At 42.9% G+C, this 20,134-nt stretch overlaps 3 protein-coding genes across 11 annotated transcripts in view; 1 reads left to right on the top strand and 2 right to left on the bottom strand.

Moving 5' to 3' along the window:
* The window catches only part of nphp4 (nephronophthisis 4), a 225,068-nt gene that overhangs the window by 85,155 nt on the left and 119,779 nt on the right, over positions 1 to 20,134 (bottom strand). For all 3 annotated transcript variants that reach the window (XM_079676360.1, XM_079676361.1, XM_079676362.1), the window contains one exon: positions 16,282 to 16,334. In XM_079676360.1, coding sequence (XP_079532486.1) covers positions 16,282 to 16,334 — 53 coding nt within the window. The remainder of the gene's footprint in view (positions 1 to 16,281; positions 16,335 to 20,134) is intronic.
* On the top strand, positions 5,276 to 9,687 carry LOC307036243 (G2/M phase-specific E3 ubiquitin-protein ligase-like). 3 transcript variants are annotated; one of them, XM_079676365.1, is made up of 10 exons: positions 5,282 to 5,502; positions 6,393 to 6,510; positions 7,033 to 7,074; positions 7,302 to 7,369; positions 7,453 to 7,545; positions 7,652 to 7,962; positions 8,071 to 8,249; positions 8,399 to 8,571; positions 8,704 to 8,918; positions 9,030 to 9,687. In XM_079676365.1, the coding sequence occupies exons 2-10, from the start codon at positions 6,484 to 6,486 to the stop codon at positions 9,269 to 9,271; spliced, it is 1,350 nt and encodes a 449-aa protein (XP_079532491.1). In that variant the 5' UTR covers positions 5,282 to 5,502; positions 6,393 to 6,483; the 3' UTR covers positions 9,272 to 9,687. The 3 variants fall into 3 exon arrangements, with proteins under 3 accessions (XP_079532493.1, XP_079532491.1, XP_079532492.1); XM_079676367.1 differs by lacking the exon at positions 7,453 to 7,545 and having other exon boundaries at positions 5,276 to 5,502; XM_079676366.1 differs by lacking the exon at positions 5,282 to 5,502 and having other exon boundaries at positions 6,326 to 6,510.
* LOC307036244 (uncharacterized protein) lies at positions 10,143 to 13,953 on the bottom strand. Of its 5 annotated transcripts, none has more exons than XM_079676369.1 (4): positions 13,872 to 13,953; positions 11,776 to 12,517; positions 11,022 to 11,240; positions 10,143 to 10,559 (listed from the first exon to the last, which is right to left on the bottom strand). In XM_079676369.1, the coding sequence occupies exons 1-4, from the start codon at positions 13,936 to 13,938 to the stop codon at positions 10,343 to 10,345; spliced, it is 1,245 nt and encodes a 414-aa protein (XP_079532495.1). In that variant the 5' UTR covers positions 13,939 to 13,953; the 3' UTR covers positions 10,143 to 10,342. The 5 variants fall into 5 exon arrangements, with proteins under 5 accessions (XP_079532495.1, XP_079532494.1, XP_079532497.1 ...); XM_079676368.1 differs by lacking the exon at positions 13,872 to 13,953 and adding an exon at positions 13,058 to 13,205; XM_079676371.1 differs by lacking the exon at positions 13,872 to 13,953 and adding an exon at positions 13,058 to 13,205 and having other exon boundaries at positions 11,056 to 11,240.

Genomic DNA, 20,134 nt, shown 5'->3' with positions numbered 1-20,134 from the left:
TAGTTACTACTCTAACTACGGGTCTAATCCATGTAAGTACTGACCATAGTTACTACTGTAGCTACGGTTCCAAGCCGTGCAAGTACTGGCCACGGTTACTACTGTAACTACGGCTCTATGCTGTGTAAGTCCTGGCCGTAGTTACTACTGTAACTACGGTTATGCCGTGTGAGCACTGGCCATGGTTACTGCTGTAACTACGGCTCAGTGCTGTTCTCTTCTTTAGAAGCTAGTTATCTGGTCTTAAACATGTGTTATTTGACTTGATCTCACTTGATCGTTAGCAGCAGCCGCTCGGCTAACGTCTTGCGTTTACTGTTGAGCTTCTTTATTTTACCCAGCTAGGTGAAGGCAGTGCTCTCGCTCCCTCTGCCGGTAATGCGGATGTAGTTACATCCCTTTTTCTGTTCGGCGAGTAGCAGCATCGCTCTACTCTTCCCGTTCAGCAGGTAGCTGGTGAAGGCTGTGTTCCCGCACCCGCTCCCGGTTACGCTGCATCTGGCATTCGTCTCTAACTCAACCAGTGAAGGCAGTGTTCTCGCCCCCGCTCCGAGTAGACGCTGAACTACCTTGTTTTTCCGTTAAGCAGGTAGCTGGTGAAGGCTTTGTTCCCGCACCCGCTCCCGGTTACGCTGCATCTGGCATTCGTCTCTAACTCAACCAGTGAAGGCAGTGTTCTCGCCCCCCGCTCCTGGTAGACGCGGAACGGCCTCGTTTTTCCGTTAAGCAGGTAGCCGGTGAAGGCTGTGTTTCCACACCCGCTCCCGGTTACGCTGCATCTGGCATTCGTCTCTAACTCAACCAGTGAAGGCAGTGTTTTTGCCCCCGCTCCGGGTAGACGCTGAACTACCTTGTTTTTCCGTTAAGCAGGTAGCTGGTGAAGGCTTTGTTCCCGCACCCGCTCCCGGTTACGCTGCATCTGGCATTCATCTCTAACTCAACCAGTGAAGGCAGTGTTCTCGCCCCCGCTCCTGGTAGGCGCTGAACTGCCTTGTTTTTCCGTTACGCTGGTAGCTGGTGAAGGCTGTGTTCCCGCACCCGCTCCCGGTTACTCTGCATCTGGCATTCGTCTCTAACTCAACCAGTGAAGGTAGTGTTCTTGCCCCCGCTCCTGGTAGACGCGGAACTGCCCTGTTTTTCCGTTAAGCAGGTAGCTGGTGAAGGCTGTGTTCCCGTTCCCGCACCCACTCCCAGTTATGCTGCATCTGGCATTCGTCTCTAACTCAACCCCTGATGGCAGTGTTCTCACCCCCGCTGCTGGTAGACGCTGAACTGCCGTGTTTATTAATCCAGCCAGGTGAAGGCAGTGCTCTCGCTCCCGCTCCCTCTGCCGGTAACGTGGGTGTAATTAAATCCCTCTTTCTGTTCGGCGAGAAGCAGCAACGCTCTACTCTTTCCATTAAGTAGGTAGCTGGTGAAGGCTGTGTTCCCGCACCCGCTCCCGGTTACGCTGCATCTGGCTACCTACAGAATGGCTCATTCATGTAGCGCCTGTATGGCTTCTCTTGAGCCCGAGGACGGCCACGACCGCTGCCCCTCCTGCCTCGGCCGCCTCTGGCCGTCAGTGGGGACGAAATTCGAGCATCTGAGGGGGGTTCTCACGGTAAACGCTTGCATGAGCTGTAGCTGCATGCCTCGGGCGCTCAGAGTGGCTAGAATAACTGATATGGAACGTCTGGCAGCAGCCAACAGACACCTCTCCTTGTCACATCCTCCTCCAGATCAATTCATCCGTTCCCGGCGACTTGAGGGAGCGATGGCTATGGGTGCTCCCCCAAATAGAAGGACTAGAAACAGGCTGTCCTCTAAAGTGGATCGGCTAGCTGCCGGTAGGGGCATGATGAAAGCGCCTCTTGGCCCTTCAGCCTGGGCCCGGTGTAGGGGCTGCTAGCGGGCCGCCTGCCAAATTCGGATGACGCCCCTCCTTTGGTTGGCGCACCTCCTTCGGCTGACGCACCTCCTTCAGTTGACACACCTCTGTATGAGGACGCATTGTCGCTGGTACAGACTCGTCACCATGTTTGGCTGGCCCAGTCACCACTAACGGAGGCATGTAGGAGAGTCCTCAGTAGCGTACCAGTCGAGCCAGGGGAGCTGTTTGGGTCAGCTGCCCTGGAGGCACTGGAGTGTGCTGCCCAAGCTAGGCAGACCAGGCAGCAGCTCTCGGGTCTTCGCAGACCTGTGCCCACTCCCAGCAGGCCCAAGGGCCGCTCTAGCAGCCGCACTCAGCCGCCGGATTACAAGGGTGGTCTGCAGAGGTCTTAGCGGCCCACTCAACCGCCTTCCAATGACTTTTGTGCCCCAGGTCGCCCGCCTTCCAGACGGCCTCGTGCCCCAGAGCCTTACCGGCGCCCCCCAAGGGGCTCCAGGGGCTGGGCTCTGAAATCCCGGGGGCGGTCGTCGGCTGCTTTCCTAGCAGCAGCTCAGTTACTGGGTGGTCTGTACTTCCAGCCCTTGGGTGGTTTTCATCTTAACCCAGGGGTACGGACCGCAGCTCCGGCCCCTAGCCTTTGGCTGGGTCTAATTGACAGTCGTCAGCGATCTGGCAGGGGCCCTAGATCTGGCCCAAGAGTTGTCCGTCCTTCTGTCCAAGGACGCAATCGAGCCGGTAAGACCCTCTGCTTAGCCCAGGGGGTTCTACTCGGCGTACTTTCTCGTTAGCAAGAAAGTAGGCGGATTTCGCCCGATCTTGGACCTCAGAGGAATCAACAGATTCCTGAAGGTGCTGCCATTCTATATGCTGACCACTGCACATGCACAGGTGGAGTGGTTCTCAACCGTGGACTTGAGGGATGCCTACTTCCACGTGGGCCGGGCAAGATGGTGCCTTATATTCAGTTCTTCCGGTCCTTGGGCAGACTGGCGGCTGCCTCGGCCGCTGGGCCCTTAGGCCCGCTGTCGTTGCACCCCATGCAGATGTGGCTGAACAGCCTTCACTTGGACGCCAATTTGCACAGGCACACGGAAGTCAGGGTGTCGCAGCATTGCTTCCACTCTCTGTCACGCTGGAGGGGCAGGGCCTATCTCCTGATGGGCGTGCCCATGGGCACCATCCCATCCCGCCAGGAGACCATCACCATAGGTGCATGTCTCTCAGGGTGGGGACAGTGCGGCAAGGCAGGACTGCTCAGGGTCAGTTGTCTGCCCTGGAGGGTGCACGCCAGGTCAACGTGCTAGAGCTTCGGGCTGTGCAGCTTGCACTCACACACTTTCTACCCCAACTGGGAGGCAAGAATGTGCGTGTTCCTTGGGGACAGCATGTACGTTGTTGCTTAGACAACAGTCCCTTCTAGATAGTGGACGTTTTCACTCCACTCTGAATTTATGTGGCTGCCATTTCTGCCCGACATGTTCGGGTCGACGGCGCCACGGCGGGGTGCCACAGGTCGGTGTCCCTCTTTATGAGACGGGCTTTACGGCAGCGTCCCCGTAGCACCCCGATGGCTCCGGCTTGGGACCTGCCCCTGCTGCCGGATGCCCTATCATCTCCTCCCTTCGAGCCCCTGGCCCAGGTGGGGCTTAGGTGGCTGCCCACGAAGGCAGCATTTCTGCTTGCCATAGCCTCAGGGAAGCGAGTCGGGGAGTTGCATGTCCTCTCCATAAACAATACATGCCCGAGGTGGGACTCTCAGGCATTGCCCTTTGGGGAAATGTGGCATTCCTGCCCGGGGTCCTTCCACAAACCCACTTCAATCAGCCTGCCCAGCTGGCACGCTTGACATTCAGGAGTATGGCACGTCGAAGTTGCTGTGCCCTGGGGGTGCCCAAAGGGCGTATATCAAGGCTACTGCCTGTATACGGCAGTGGGAGCAACTCTTGATTTTGCCCTGGCGGCACTAAAGGAGGTTATGCCCTCTAACCAGTGGCTGCCCCACTGGGTTGTCGATACCATCTCACAGGCTTACGGGGCCAGTGGCCGCCCCCTGCCATCGGGCTGAGATGCCACTCTACAAGGAGCATCTCAACATCTTTGGACAGTCTGCGCCGCGGCGTCGTGGGGCGCCGCGGCGTCGTGGGCGTCTTCTGGCACATTCTCCAGTTGTCATCAGGTCAATGTCGCCACTCCCCATTCTTTGGGCGTGGTCCTTTTGCCGAGCTCCGCTGCTTCCAGTGGTGAGCAAGGGCTTGGATTCTTCATGACATTGTTGGTATAAGTCATCCAGTGCTAAAGCACCGCCTCTGGCGGTCAGTAGGGACAAAATAGAACGATAGTTACGGCTGTAACTACGGTTCTATGAGTCCCGGATGACCGCCAGAGTTTCCTGTCACTCAGAATTCTTGTGTGCTCGCGAGAAGATTCTGGGAACAGATCCGGCTGATATAGCCGGTGTCACGTGGGTCACAGGTGACTTTGTTGTTATTGGTACTCGAGCTGCGCATGCGCGCGATGGACATATCCAGTGCTTAAAGCACCGCCTCTGGCAGTCATCCGGGACTCATAGAACCATAGTTACAGCCGTAACTATCGTTGTGCTTGTAGATAACCAACAATTGTAATTTACACATTTCCCCTCCTTTTGCTTTGCTTTGGACTCTACCATCTCCTGGCTCTTTTGCTTCTCGATATTTGATACACAACATTAGCTAGTCACTTTTACCCTTATGCCACAAAAAAAAGTTTTTAACCACTTGAATACTTAAATAGTCAGTAGACTTCTTTACCATTTCTAGCAAAGGATTATATCTTTTCTCTTTCAAATTTGGAGGACAAAGTATATTGCATAATATATTTTGGTGGTTAGTTGTTTTATTTAAAACGTGTTACTTATTCAGTAACCCTTTCAAAGAAAGTGAAAAAACTAAAGTGAGTCAAGAAGCTTTGAAGAAAGTACTTTAATTGTATGTTAATACATTATAATGATTGTACAAATCCCTCTTCATTTTAATTGTGTTATATTCCTTCCAATATACGCTATAGCATCAGGCTGATCTGAACTCTGGCTACTGCAGAGTCTTTTTTTATTTCTTGGGAATACATTATGATTTCAACCTTTAACACTAGAGACAAAAGCTTGATGTCCGCCCTTTAAATGATGGGATTTCATAATAATAATAATAATGACATGTTCTTGTACCAGAATACCAAAACAATACGGTAAAAGAGGATAAAACCCCTAATTATTAGTGCAGCAAGAAATTGCTGAGATGACTGATCATTTTTGATACAGTGTCATTAGTAGCCACACCATTCCAAATCCTCTTAGGACATGTTGTAATTGAAAGCAATGTACTGTTATGTACGGTGGCCCTGAGAGGCCAGGGTGCTGCAAATAAAAGAACGCTGCAAATAAAAAAAACGCTGCAAATAAAAAAAACGCTGCAAATAAAAAACGCCGCGATGCAAATAAAAAAGCCACAACGGAAGTGAATTACCGGGGACTATTATTGCTGATGCACATACGACGGAAGTTAATTACCGGGGACTATTATTGCTGATGCACATGCGTTTTTTTTATGCGAGAGAAGAAGAAGGCTGGGGGATCTCCGGGAAACATCTCATGGGTAAGTTTATAATGTTAAAGTTACACGGGATGTAGATAATATCTGTCGCTGCCGTATTTATGACTTTAAATGACGTTATTTTGTGTGTGGGAGCAGATTATGTGTGTAGTGTATAATGTTAGTAGAACATAGCTTTGATCAAAACTGCAGAAAGCTATTTTCAAGTTGTTTGCTTGTCTGTAAAAACTGTTTGATTCTGCTCGATTTATCCGTGCAGCTTGAACCGTTTTAAATCTAGACCACACACACACACACACACACACACACACACACACACACACACACACACACACACTCACACTCACACTCACACTCACAGACTCACAGTATTCTTGCGTGTTTAACTGCCTGAAACTTGTCTTGCCCTTGTCAGTGGGGAATGTCGTGATTAAGACACACTTGCAATCCATTTTGGGAGATTCCTTGTATTAAGCCAGCGTTGAAAGTAGTACTGATTAGTCTTTCCAAATGTGTTAGTGTTATTTAAAAACTAGTGCAGTGCCCGTTCGGGGCATGGCCGTTCAAAGCTTGTGCCTGTACTAAGCGGACCGATTGTTTGGCTCCCATAATTGCTGCTTGCAATGTTGTCCGGGGGGCGTACCGGAGCGCGTAGATTCGTCAAAAATAAAGGTTAAGAAAAATGAATCCCAAAAAATTCTAAATGAAGGATGCAAATCATCATGCAATCCGCAAGCCATATCCGAAAGCTTAGGTCGATCTGACAAACAGTCAGAGAGATATGCGAGCCACAGACACACACACAGACACACACACACGGACATTTCTTGCTTTATATATAGATAGATAGATAGATAGATAGATAGATAGAAAGATGTTCATGCAATTGAAGCGCAAAGCAACCTAATGATACTTTATTTGTTTTCTTGCAGGTCATAATGTATTGTCCTTTTTGTGGACAGCAGCAGGACTCTAAATCAGCCTTTTGCTGTTCATGTGGCAAGGACCTCAAATTCCTGTGTGATGTTGATAAAACAGGCACAAGTGGAGGTAATTTTTATTTTTTTATTTTTTGAATTAGGCTTAGGCAATGTACACTCTATATCTTATGAGTATGGGTGAGAACACTCTATGTCTCTCTGTTCTTTGTCATTGACGATTGATTGGACTCTTATTTCAATTACATTTGTTGTATCTTAGATCGCTTATATTGTAAATTCTATCTGGAAGTGAAAATGTTTCTAGATTTCACATAGACGGCATATTTTTACGATGAAACATGTCCCAAAATAGCATTTTAAATTGCGGTAAATGTTGCAGCGTCCTGGCTTACACATATTATACAAACTTAAGAAAACAACTTTATTTAGTGCAGATCCCTGCAAAATCACACCATAATAATGTGTATGTTTTTCACTGAAAGTAATAATGTAAGAAGGATCATTCCCCCTGGCGCAAATCACATACACTTTCTGTTAGAATAATAGAATTCAATATTTATGTTCAAATGTGTTAAGCTCTAGTTCTGTCAAATTTGAAGTGTCACACTGATATATTGTTTTTTACTTCCAGGTATGGGAACCTGCAGAGTCAGGCAGTGATTCAGCAGCTCCGGTAATTGTGGCTCCAAAACATTGTCTTTTGTTCACATTTAGCCTTGTCTGGAAATATTGTCACACAATTAATGTCTTAAACTACATGAAATAACGTGTCACACTGACCCAGAGATCCACGTTTGTATACATTAGAATAGTCTTTTCTTTCTAAATCAGCCCTCAGATAGCCATGATTTAAAATACTTCAACTTACCTGTCCTATCCCTGTTATGGTTTTTGATTCAGGTCTTATTTTCTGACTCACAAGAGGGCCCAGGAACATCAGGAGGTGTGCTGGAAACTGCGTGCTATAGGTATTATACTTTCCTTTCTACAATTCAAGTATGTTTTATATGAAAACATCAACAATGTAAACTTGTGTATGTCAATTTCTCAGCAAATATACTCAGCTGTATGCGCCCATTGTAATAGAGGATAAGGATGACTCAGACAGTGTTGAGTGCAGTCATGACATTCCAGAGGATACAAAGTAAGAGAAAAGTTACCCTTACTTCAACTGTGGTTGTTATTTTTCCTGATCAAAAATGTGTGCTATGGTGTACCATTTAACATGGTCATAATTTATCTGATGACAGGGTGGACCAGCAATCACTTTCTGAGATAACTGCAAACCTGGCCCTAGAGATTGACCATCGAGCTGTCAGCAGATTTAACATCTGTCGCTCGAACATCTGGGATGGAGCAGTCAGAGGATTCAAAAGGGCAACATTCTCAGAAAAGAAAGACATCCTGGTGAAATTCTCTGACGATGAAGGGAGGTTTGAGGAAGGTCTCGATACAGGTGGCCCCAAGAGAGAATTCCTCTCCCTTCTCATGAAAGAGCTGAACAAACGGCCCATATTTGATGGACCTGTGGAGAGCCGCTACCTGGTCTACAATTCAACAGGTTCTGTTTTGTGTATAATGTTTTAAAAGAACCCATATTTCAACCTTGCAGTGTTTTCAAATATAGAAACTGATTTAATATTTCTTTATTCTGCATTATCTTGGACAGCTATCAGAGAGGATGAGTATTATTTAGCAGGGAAGATGATTGCTGTGTCCATTGTGCATGGTGGACCAGGTCCTAATTTTCTGTCAGAGGATCTGGTCAGCTACATCTCAGGGCAGAGCAGTTTCAAGGCATCTGTCGGAGACATTACAGATGAGGAGATAGGGAAAGTCCTACAAGAGGTATGAGAAGGGTGTGAAATTCTAGAATAGGTAAAGAGAGAGTTTTGTCCACTTAAACCATTCTTTCAAGATATACTTCTGGCATTACCATTTTTTATAATTACGTGTCATATTTGAAATGTGTGGGACTCTGTTATCTCTTCTTTTAGATTCAGAATTCACCCTCAGTGGAGATCCTTCAGGACTTGATGATACGGAACAGTGCCATGTTGCAGACTGCTGGGTGCTTCAGACATGTCAGGTCATGTGAAGAAAAAAGAATGATAGTAGAGGATTACCTGAAGTGGTACATAATCCACAGGAACAACACTGCAATCGAAAGGTAGGTTTTTGTATTTCATTGTTATTGCTAAAATAATTATGAAAAACGTGTTGCTGTTGTCCCATTTTATTGCTTACTTACTTCTACATGATGCACATGTATCTTTGCATGCATCTTTTAATTGTATTTTAGATTCAAGGCTGGACTTGAAAGTTTGCAGTTTCTGACAGCTCTGCAGCAGCATCCGACGGTCCTGACCCCTGCTCTCTGTCATGCCGATGTGAAGCTGTCTGCTGCAGAGATGGAAAATCTGTTCCAGCCTGAATTTAGTCAACAGGGAAGCAACAGAAGGGCTCAGGAAGAGACAGCTATGAGTTACTGGGCAGATTATCTTCTCGATTGTGAAGGTTAGTCAATTTGCTCTTGTCTGATTTTTATACACACAGATTATAAAGAGTTCCGGTGTTGATGTAGATAGTATTTACTGTCAATTGATTCCAATGTTCTCTACTTTTTAGAAAATGACAGCTCAGTGACCTTGGAGGAGGTGTTAATGTTCGCTACAGGTGTGCCATGTGTGCCTCCTGCTGGTATGAGTCCTCTGCCACGCCTTCAGTTCCTATGTTCTACAACGTCAACATTCCCAATGGCAAATACCTGTGCCAACATTTTAAAGCTTCCTCTTTTGGACACTTATGGTGCCTTCAAAGCCAACATGAACTTTGGCATTAATAATTCCCCCGGCTTTGGGTGCCTTTAAACAATTAAATAACTTGTGGTAAAAGTTAATGTTCCCACACACAGTAGCTACACAGTCCGTTGTTTTAATGTTGCGATCTGTCAGACCAAAATGTTGTGACGTAAGAGAGATGTGAGTATTTTTCATGGCAGATTTGTCCTATTTCATATCTAACATGTGAACAACACCACACATTTGTATTGTATTGTTATTATATTCTCGTGAGGTAGGTAAGGTAGACCGTGGTTAAATCAAGAGTTCAGAACATGTGTTAAGATGTTTTACAAATATTTACATAAACAGTAAATAAAGACTGCAAAAGGCACCTTGTTGTGCAAATGTGCCAATTTTGTTTTGCCCATTTTATCAACATGTTTTTACATGGACTTTGTGAAAGAGTAAAGCTGAATGACTCTTCATTAAATGGTTTAAAAGTGTTTCATTTTAACGTAAGGACTTGTTTTTCTACGTATAGCATATGTTACACACTCGCTACAAAGATGACACGGCTGTAGCTGGTTCACAAGATTTTATTCTCAGATCCACTGTGAAAACAGAAATAACAGTAGCATATGTGACTGATGCAATGAATGAATGTTATTGTTGATTCATCAATTTGTTATGGGCTGTGTCTGAAATCACTCAATACTCCCTATATAGAATTCCCTATATAAGGAGTAGGGAGTAGTGAATGAGTGATTTCGGACACGCCTTGGTCTTTAAAATGTCAGAAAGTGAAGCCTCTCAGAGAACAAATTAATCCAGCAAATATTCACATTTTAGAGGCTGGAACCTGCTTATATTCAAAATTAAAATCAATTACCAAAATATTAGGTGTATAATCTTCTGACGATCGACCATTCAACTGATAACACGGATGTAACACTAAACATGTTTTACAAAATACATGAATATGCTGTATGTTTATTTAAACAAAGAAAGGTTTCAGTCTAATGACTTATGCAAAGATACAAGCTGAATATTTCACTGGACTTATCTACTCAGAATTGCAGCATTCTAAATAATATTCAACCTACATTGGAAACTTGTACACACAAAAAAGGTTCTGGGGGGCTGGTGGGGCAATGTATTCTACACTCCAGACATGTTTTTCATGGAAATGTAATTCTGAACAGCAGCTGTCCAGTTCACTGGTGGAGCCAACCCACTCCGTCTTTGCAAGTCCACAAAATGCATCTCCAGATTCTCATCACCACACAAATTGTACTGGGATGATGCTTGCATGATGCCATCAAAGTGGTGTAGGGCTTCCCAGGACACTGGAAATCCACACTCCCTTCCGCCAAACCTATGACCAGTCATAAATTGAAACATGAGTCAAGTGATTACAAATGGATCATTTAACCCCCCAAACATGCTAGATAAGCATTATAACTAAAACTCCATTGAGTCAGTTCTTCGTTAATTAAATCCTAAACAAAGAGCTTTGACTTGAGAAATTAATCTCAGGTTGACAGCAGCTCTTTCAGTCAAATATGGTCATTCTACTCACTTTCTAACACAAGGTACTTTTTGGAATTGAGTAAGATAAATCGACAGAATAGCTTTGGATATCTTCTGATTTAGGTTTTGTGTTGGAATCCATTTTTAGTCGTTTAAGACTTGAAATCATTTTGAAATAATGAGTTTTCAGACTAAATGAATCACGTTATTTATCAAGTGACAAACTTGTCATATTGGGCTGATACACCAAATTATATGAAGTCAGATATATTTTAAAGTAATATTACCAAACAATTTGAATACAAACCTGTGAGGCAGGTGGTACATGGCATCAGGTTTACCTGATGGACACTGAGACAGGCGAACAGGTCTGATGGTGTGGTTGTTCCACAGCTGTCTGTACTCATCGAGGTCTTTTTGGAAGATGCCCAAAAACACATATCGCAGCAGACACTTGTGCTCATGGCTCCCATTGAAGAGGTGCCTCTCTCTAAGGTCACTGAAGAGCTCGATCCAGAACTGAGTCCTAATGGTGGAATTCAAAACTTTTGTATTTCATGAAAAAAAGACAACTTCAAGTAAAAAGTCACAATATTTCTAGAGATGGTGAACATTTCTTGGTGCGCTCCTACATTATTTCATTTGGGAGCACATAAACCCCCTTGGGAAAATGTTAGTGTACAGCTCTAATGTAATTTCACAATTTTTTTCATCCAGATAGATTTAAAGTATTTGGGCACCTCTGTACCACACACACACACACACACACACACACACACACACACACACACACACACACACACACACACACACACACACACACACACACACACACACACACACACACACACACACACACACACACACACACACACACACACACACACACACACACACACACACACACACACACACACACACACACACACACACACACACACACACACACACACACACACACACACACACACACACACACACACACACACACACACACACACACACACACACACACACACACACACACACACATTATTGGACCTGACCTTAAAAGGCTATACCTTTGCTTTCTGAAGAAAGACCACCAACTCTCGATGCGCTGGTTTGCAGTTGAGGTACCATACATGTGACTGAGGGCTCCTGCAAAATCATCTGTGTGTTGAGATCGTAATGTGCAGTTAATGGCTGCCATAGTGCCGTTTTCAGTTCCACAGTCAGTGCGAAGGCGGGCTGGAAGTAGTCCAAACTCCGATACACACTGCAGGTAGTACTGCGCAATGATGCCCGGATCGTTGTTAGTGCTGCCACTCCTGAGCCACATAACTTTCCTTGAAAAGCCGTCGATGCAGCCACTGATGGCAATACCAAAGGGTTTAAGTTTATCATATCCATCAGCGTGCCACACTTGGTTTGGTCCTGCTGTGACGTATCCCCTTCGGACAAACCTTCGCCTGGAACGAAGTTGAACACCAGATGGATCTAGTCTGGAAATCGTCTGTCTAACATCCTCCCTTTTTACTGTCAGGTGATACTTTTGTTGCAATGTCTGCCACATAGCTCTGTAACCCAACAGCCGACCCGAGCCTCTCAGTTCATGTGCAACAGTTTGGTGTACAGTGCCAATGGGAGTGTAGTCTGTCCTTCTTGTTAAGCCAGCGTTCTGTAGCCTCCTCTTTAAGGTCCTCAGACTAAGAAAAATGTTGTGTCTTTCTTCTAGAAAATCAAGTATCACTTCATAAGCGTGTCCCTCCGTGAAGTACTTGTGGATGAGGCCTGCCTTGATTCCTTCATTAGATGCTGTGACTGAAGGGAAAAGACAACAGTGTCATTAGGAATGAAACTTAATAACAAAAAACCTATTAAGAAAAAAATGAAAATGTATCAGTAATGAGGAAAATACCTGAAATGTTTGATGCATAAGTGTATGTTTTCAGTATGTTCAATGCGTGAACAATTCCAGACATGAGGAGCAAAAAAGAAGAGAAATAAACAGGCAAAGGACAACATATTGGGATACTTACATAATTGGTAAGGATAAAAATACATATCAATCTAGAGGTAGCAAACAAAAAGGTACCCTTTTAATGCCTGTATTTGTGCATAAACGCATCAGAAGGCTCAACCCTCAGCACATGAAGGAGCACATAATTGGTCAACTTTGGTATTTCACCTGATTTTTTTACTTGTTGGCATTTTTTTTTATCAGTAGTTCTAAATCATGTTGAAATTGCCATGACTGACAATAATATGTGTATAGCATATATTAAAATGGCAACAAATCATATACAAATAAGACATTATCACTGTACTGGTGAAATTCTTGACTTTTAAGGAGGAGCTTACCATCTTCGAGAAAGGGAGCCAAACATTCAATGTTGCTGCCACAGGAGCCGCAAAACCTCCCAAAACACCCAGCAGTCCCACAATATGGACAATACATTGCCCGTGGAAAAAGAGCAATGTGAATGTTATTCATTTGCAATTAAGTAACAGCTACTTGGTAAGCTATTGCAGCAGGTAATGTTACCTGCAAACAGCTGACACTAATTTAACAGCAGATATCAGCTGCAATCACTTAATATCTGAACCATGCATCTACAATGTCAAAATACATTAAAAAAAAAAAGAAAGATTTAAAGCCAGTACACTTCTCAAAGGAAGCACGTCTTGGATAGGATAGAGACCCTTCTCTATCTCTAAGCAGGATAAGAGACCCTCATTTATCTCTAGACAGGCACATTTAGATGACATGTTGATGGAGTCAAGATTGACTACAGGATGTTAGTGAAGATCTATACTTGTATGTATTCAATATAGGGCTGGGCAACGATTATAACGCGTTAACTTGCCCAGCCCTAATTCAGTAAAAGTTGTTCCTTCAGAGCATGTTGAGGAGAGGACCCGAGCTCGTCTGTTGAATAAAGGCATATTCAACTTACTTTGTGTGTCTTAGCATCATCTTTAAGTCCCGGTCGGCTCAGATCCGTTTGTTTAGAAAACAGCTAACGTTAGCAGATAAAAGTAGCTATGTTCTACTAACATTATACACTACACACATAATCTGCTCCCACACACAAAATAACGTCATTTAAAGTCATAAATACGGCAGCGACAGATATTATCTACATCCTGTGTAACTTTAACATTATAAACTTACCCATGAGATGTTTCCCGGAGATCCCCCAGCCTTCTTCTTCTCTCGCATAAAAAAAACGCATGTGCATCAGCAATAATAGTCCCCGGTAATTAACTTCCGTCGTATGTGCATCAGCAATAATAGTCCCCGGTAATTCACTTCCGTTGTGGCTTTTTTATTTGCATCGCGGCGTTTTTTATTTGCAGCGTTTTTTTTATTTGCAGCGTTCTTTTATTTGCAGCACCCTGGCCTCTCAGGGCCACCGTAGTTATGTTATTAAGTGCAACAGTGGCCCCAATTTTTGAAAAACTTGCCTGTCCGCCCTTTACATTAAAAAAAATGCTTTTAAATGCTCATTTTGGGAAATGTGGTTAAACTTTAACCATTTGACATTTGAAATATTACTAATTCCTTGCTGGATCATAAAAAAAAACACAGTGGTGATGTTATTTTGAATGATTTGCGCTCACAGTGGTATTTCCTGCTAAGCACCCCCCTCTTCTAATGTCATCCCATGCCGCCCAGTATGACCACAGCCTCTCTTCTAAGCCACTGGGAGCTGCCCGCTACCAGGCTTTCACCGCCCTCGGTGCTTAATCAAAAAGAGGGTCGGTTTGTAGAGTTCATGGGTGCATTTCTCCCACAGCTCCAAGCCCCTGTTGGTTCAATTTGAAAAATGAGTCGACAATACACACTGCGGCTCACATTGGCCCGGAGAGCTCACACTGAAACAGACCTGATCTTTCTCCTCCTCCGCTCTGTGGCGTAATGTTAGTGCGTGTATGTGTGTGTTTGAGTGTGTGTGCCTCATCCTGAGAGTGAGCAACATCCATCACTACAACCAGTCTCTACTGGCAACTCCACTCAGGCTGAGGGATGATGGTAACGGTAGCTTAGCTCGGTCAGGACAAACAGACACACACAGCAACGCACACGGTTGGTAAATGTTACATATGCTCCATGTCTGTATATTAATAAGAACGGTATGATTCAGTCTCCTTATATATTGGCTGGGTGATCATGATGCAGTTAATACTATTAGTTTGTTCAGAATTGATCAGTACAATATTGGTTGCCTGTAAGAAGTTTACACTGATGCTAATGTGACATTTAATCTGATTTAATGCATGTTAATTATTATCCGTATTACTCATATTTCTCAGGTGTCTGTGGTGATTTTGAACCATTCCCTCATTGACACACACATATCTCTTGTTGTCAAGAAAAACATTTCCAATGAACACACACACACTTCATATTTTTCCCTGCATACATATTCAGTAACACTGGCTGCGGGATATTTTTGAAAGACCCTATCGTTCTTGAATCTCATTGAAGATAAAGGAATTATAAAGATGCCAATTACGCTGCCTAATCACATTGTTGCAAAGAGATCTGGGACAAGTTATGCTTTTATTTCTTGACATTTAAAAATATTATATAAGCTTGACCTGCAATTTATGTCCACAAATCAGACAGAGCATGACTGTGGGTTAGTCAAGATGTATGATATTTTTTTAAAGAGCACAGAGTGGGAGATGTATTGTTGTAAAGCTACAGGGAACTGCTAGAGGGGCTTCCTGTTCCTGTCATGCAGACATCCCTGCAGGTCTGCACTTACTGACACCTGACCTACTGTAGAGGGGAGACATGCTCCATGTATCATATAAAGACCAGTTATGCCAGTGAAGTTCAGAATGAGATATCATTTATTCCTCCCACAGCGGTGAAATTAGAATGTAACAACAGCAAAAGGACAGTGAAAAGAAAGTGAAAAACAAGTAGTCCTTATTGTAAAAAGTAAGTTAACATCAAATAAAAAAGTAAACAATTATGCTCAAGAACTTAGTAGTGTTTTAAAGTACATTAAGCAGGAAGTAATAATACAAATAGTCAATGTTTATAAGGCAATAGTGTAATTGACAGTTTGTACTGTTTTCAGCAACAACAGTAGAAGAACAAAGCATTGGATACTATTTGCCCACCTTAAAACATCAGAAAGACTAAATTAGTGACCAGCGTTAGAATATAGTCAGACTTTTAGCATCAGCTATTCAGAAAAAACTAAAACAAAGCATAGGTGAGGTTTTTTTGTGTGAAAAATCCTTAGTTATGTTAATCTTTTGTCTGCTACTTAAATGTTAATGAAGCTAATATGTCAGATGTTGTATTTTCCGCTTGTCCCGCTGTGGCAACAAGAAAATCCCTAAATGCAGCTTTAAATGACCGATGATTAGCAAAAGTGATTCTATGTGGACTTCCTGATAGCAGGATTTAAAACTGAAAGGTGTTGAGAAATGAGTACAAACTTTAAGGCTTCTAAAAATGCTTCAAGCTTTCAGTGAGAACGTTTTGAACTTTAGTTAAAGTCCTATTTTGTCATAGTACCAGAGTTACTTATTTAAGTTGAGTAGGTAACAAGGTGTCTTACCCCGGGGCCTTGAGGAGAATCTGGAGGAGAAGCTGGTGGAATATTTCTTTGACCTGAAAAACACAAAATAAAAGAAGATTAGGACAACTATATATTCACCTTGTGTAAGCTAAGTGTCATTGTCATCCCTTTTATTCTCGATGTCTTTATCTGTATATTTATGCAAATAACTCCAGTACAATGTTTAACAAGCTCAATTAAAGTCATTTTAATGTCTTTCGATTGCCCTGTGTAGATGGAATCACTTCTAATTGTAAGTGCGGTTAGACATTTTAATGAAATATCCGCTTGTGAGGGTGGGAATGAGAGTTGACAGTTAAATGTCATTGCTGATTGCTTTCTTGCTGATTGGATTTTCAGTCAGGTAGCACTCCGAGGTATAAAGTAAATGAATGTACTGTGACAATGTGTCGTGCATAACTTCAGCAAATAACTCCACTGAACACCGGGGTACCAAAACTACTTATTGCCAACAAATCTTTTCCAATTTCATACAGGTCAAGAGGTATATTCAGATGTCACACTGAGTTTAAAGTCTAACAATGGTTTCCTGAGGTTTTTTTTTTGGTTAGTAGCCATGTTAATGCTCAAATGAAAGGCTTTCCAGCATCTCTTTGTCCTCCTCTCCCACTCTTTCGCGCTCTCTGCGCTGGGCTTGACTGGCCTTTTGGAAATTGCTTCAGTTGCCCGGGGTGTCTTACTGTAGCTCCCATCTGTTCAGACTACATGCACACAGAGTGGAGACGGAGCAAAACTGGCTCTGTCACAAATGTGCTCTGGCATCTCCTTCCCCCGGTGGCCATTTTGTTTTTAAGGGCCTTTCTGTTTCCTGTTTTTATGTCTGGCCTGTGGTAAATGGGTTTCACCTCATTAGCTGGACTGACATGTACTGACTGTTTATTTGTGATCAATGAGAGGACTTTTTTGAGAGATGAGCCAACTAGCAGATGTACGTGAGATGTATTTTTGGTATATGCACCGCAGAGATTGAGGAAGTATACATTTAAATATGTAAATATGATGCATCATTAAAACTCATTAATGAGAATATGTGTCAAAACAGCATGATCCCCTCTATATTTTAGCCTTCTGATGTGTGATGGTCATGCAAACAACCAGGGTTTCTGCAGCTAAATTATACATTAAGGAAAATGTATGGACTGGATGAGAATTTCCATCCTCAAAGTTATTCATGAAAGATCATAAATAACTTGGAGGTTTCACACTTGCCTTGTCTGCTCTCCCCCTGCAATGAAGTAAATCTACTGTCGCATTCCCGCCATTCCACATCACTGGACCTGCCCACTGGTCCAACCTTTTTCATCTGCCCAATACCATACTGGAACCCAGCAAATGTAACAGTTTAAATCTGCAATATTTTTTTAAAAAGCTAGCTGAGAGCGACTCTACTGGTTTACGAAAAGGAGTCAGGTTTTGTAGAAGTCTATGAGAAAATGTGCCAACTTCTTATTTTAATTAAATACAGCACTAACCATTTTCCTTATATGTTTATTGTCTTATACAATATTATGAAATCTTCTTTAAAACAGTAAGATGTATATTTTATGAATTAAGAGTGAAATAGACAGTAAAGTAGGGAATGCTTTACACCATTAGCCTACCTTGTGATTGACTGGCTGTTTTGGTTGTTGTCTTAGAACTTTAACCCTTTTAAAGATAGTTCTCACATTTTCGTTGCCGAAAAGTTTCTTGCCTTGTGTTCATTTTTACTTTTCTCCACCCTCTCACTTCTTCACACCCCCAGTTCCAAAAAACAAAGATGGATTGGCCATCACCGGGTCTTCAAAACTGCAGTCCACCAATGTATGGAGGATGCTGTTTCGCCTCCTGACCTTAAGTAAAACATTTATTTTACCGGCCTGGTCTGAGAGTTGTGCTTTTTCAGTTTACACTAACAATGCATGATATGAATGTATACACTTTTTTCTGTAAGAAACAATTATTCATTCAAACTGTCACATGTTTTGTATTTTAGGAAGAAAATAAGCTGAACTTTGAGCATACCAGAGGGTAAGAAATGCTTTAATGTAGTATGCAAAGATAGAGGATTACATATTGGATAGCTCTGATAGCAAGTTGAACTGACACTATTATTGTTAACATCATCAATAATGCTTCAAAAGTATTTTTTCTAGTAATGTATACCAAAAAGCATATGGCAATTTGCAATTGTGATGTCGTCCTCAGAAATTGTGAAGAAAGTCCAAACCAGTAAACACATGTTTAGATCTATAGTCAGTGCACTGTGCTCGTTTTACGTAGTATCTGGGTTTATTGGCCGATCACAACCCAACTTTACTGCCACCTAGGCTACATTTGCTAGGTAAAGGAAAGTAATCTGGCTTTGCAATATCTACTGATAATGGTTAGGGTTTACACGAGGTAACAAGTGGCTTGTTTTTTCTATCCAATATCTGGTTCAATGTGAGGCGCAGATAGCGTTCAATAGGAGTAAGTATACAAACATCAAAGGCAATAATTACATATTTTATTCTAGCTATGAATGTGTTATTGTTCTAACTGAGCTATCTGCGATGAAAAGCAGCACACCTACTGGCATATCCATGTGCTGAAAAACAAAGTAGAGGATAGTAAAGGCGCTGAAATGAAGGAATGACAGAGATTCATGATATAATTTCTGCCCAAAGTTATTCAGGCTTCTTGGGCGAATTTCTGAGGACACTTAGCGACTGATTTAAAAGTCATTATTAGACGATGGCAAACGCTTTCTCTACACATCCATGAAGTAGGCCCTGGTCAACGCTATTGTTCTTTCCTAATATAAGTTAACAGCATCATTAGAGGGGAAATCATTGAGAATACAACCGGGGTCTGAGTGGCTGTGTGTTGTGTTTACTACACTTTGAATCAACTCCCTGACGGACACAGAGCAGCAGTTAGGGCTTCAGTAAGAGACAGTGGCTCGTCATTTATATCTGGCTGTGAGGGGGAAGTGGAATATTTAACCAGAACTTTGTATCAGCGGGAGGCCTCTTTAAAGCTCGGGGTTCATGAGTTATTTTTGGAGGGATATCGTGGAACAGTCATGGCTAATTGGGAGCGGCGGAATATAAATCACTCTGCTAGGAAAATTCAGCAGCATACAGCATCTGAAGAAATTAAAACGGGGACTTGGTTTATTTTCTTAAATCCCTGCAATAGATTTGGTGAGACATGTGGCAGGTGTGTGATGTTGGTGAAAAGTTTTCAAATGCACACTGAAGCTGTTCTGCTGCAATTACAGTATGTCACTTGTATGGATAAACAGTCATCATCTCATTCGCTGTGAGACAAGTTATGGAACTTGTCTCCATAGGTAAAGCTTATTTTCATTCGTTGTAGTATTTTGATAGTATGATTTATTTTTGAGTTAATGTTATTCAATCAAGCCTGAAACTGATGGCACTTGTCCCTATAGCCTGTTTTAAATTGAAGTTGTCTGAGGTCCTTACCACCAGCTGCTCTTGCAGTAATAAGTAGTGTACCTTAATGTCCCAAATGTGCACAATGGTAGTGACTGCTTTTTGCCTTTTTCTTTACTTAGTTATGTTTTCTGTATGTCTGTGTTATGTGTAAGAACGTGTAACGTTGCTGCCTTCTTGGCCAGGTCAGCATTGTAAATGAGATTTTGTCTCAATGTTTTCATCTGGTTAAATAAAGGTTAAATGAAAAATAAATATATATAAAAAAAAATATATATATATCTTGTTTTTTAAATATTTTAAATATTTCAGATTCCTTCGCGTACCACTAGCGGGAGCTGGCGTACCACCAGTGGAACATGTACCACAGGTTGAGAACCATTGGTCTAGATCAGTGGTTCCCAACCTTT

The sequence above is a fragment of the Notothenia rossii genome, assembly GCF_949606895.1.
Source record: "Notothenia rossii genome assembly, chromosome: 4".
NCBI lineage: Eukaryota > Metazoa > Chordata > Actinopteri > Perciformes > Nototheniidae > Notothenia > Notothenia rossii.
The sequence above is the reverse complement of the archived record's forward strand: the minus strand, read 5'-3'. Positions and strand labels throughout refer to the sequence as shown.

What these genes read in the sequence shown, in the direction of transcription:
- LOC307036244 (XM_079676368.1), bottom strand. Translation starts at nt 13,190, where the DNA reads ATGAATAACATTCACATTGCTCTTTTTCCACGGGCAATGTATTGTCCA. An exon ending in GGCTCCCTTTCTCGAAGATG is followed by an intron (nt 12,518 to 13,057) that starts GTAAGCTCCTCC and finishes TTTTCCCTTCAG; the next exon opens with TCACAGCATCTAATGAAGGA. An exon ending in ATGTACCACCTGCCTCACAG is followed by an intron (nt 10,560 to 11,021) that starts GTTTGTATTCAA and finishes GACTGGTCATAG; the next exon opens with GTTTGGCGGAAGGGAGTGTG.
- LOC307036243 (XM_079676365.1), top strand. Translation starts at nt 6,484, where the DNA reads ATGTTGATAAAACAGGCACAAGTGGAG. An exon ending in AACAACACTGCAATCGAAAG is followed by an intron (nt 8,572 to 8,703) that starts GTAGGTTTTTGT and finishes ATTGTATTTTAG; the next exon opens with ATTCAAGGCTGGACTTGAAA. An exon ending in TTATCTTCTCGATTGTGAAG is followed by an intron (nt 8,919 to 9,029) that starts GTTAGTCAATTT and finishes TCTACTTTTTAG; the next exon opens with AAAATGACAGCTCAGTGACC.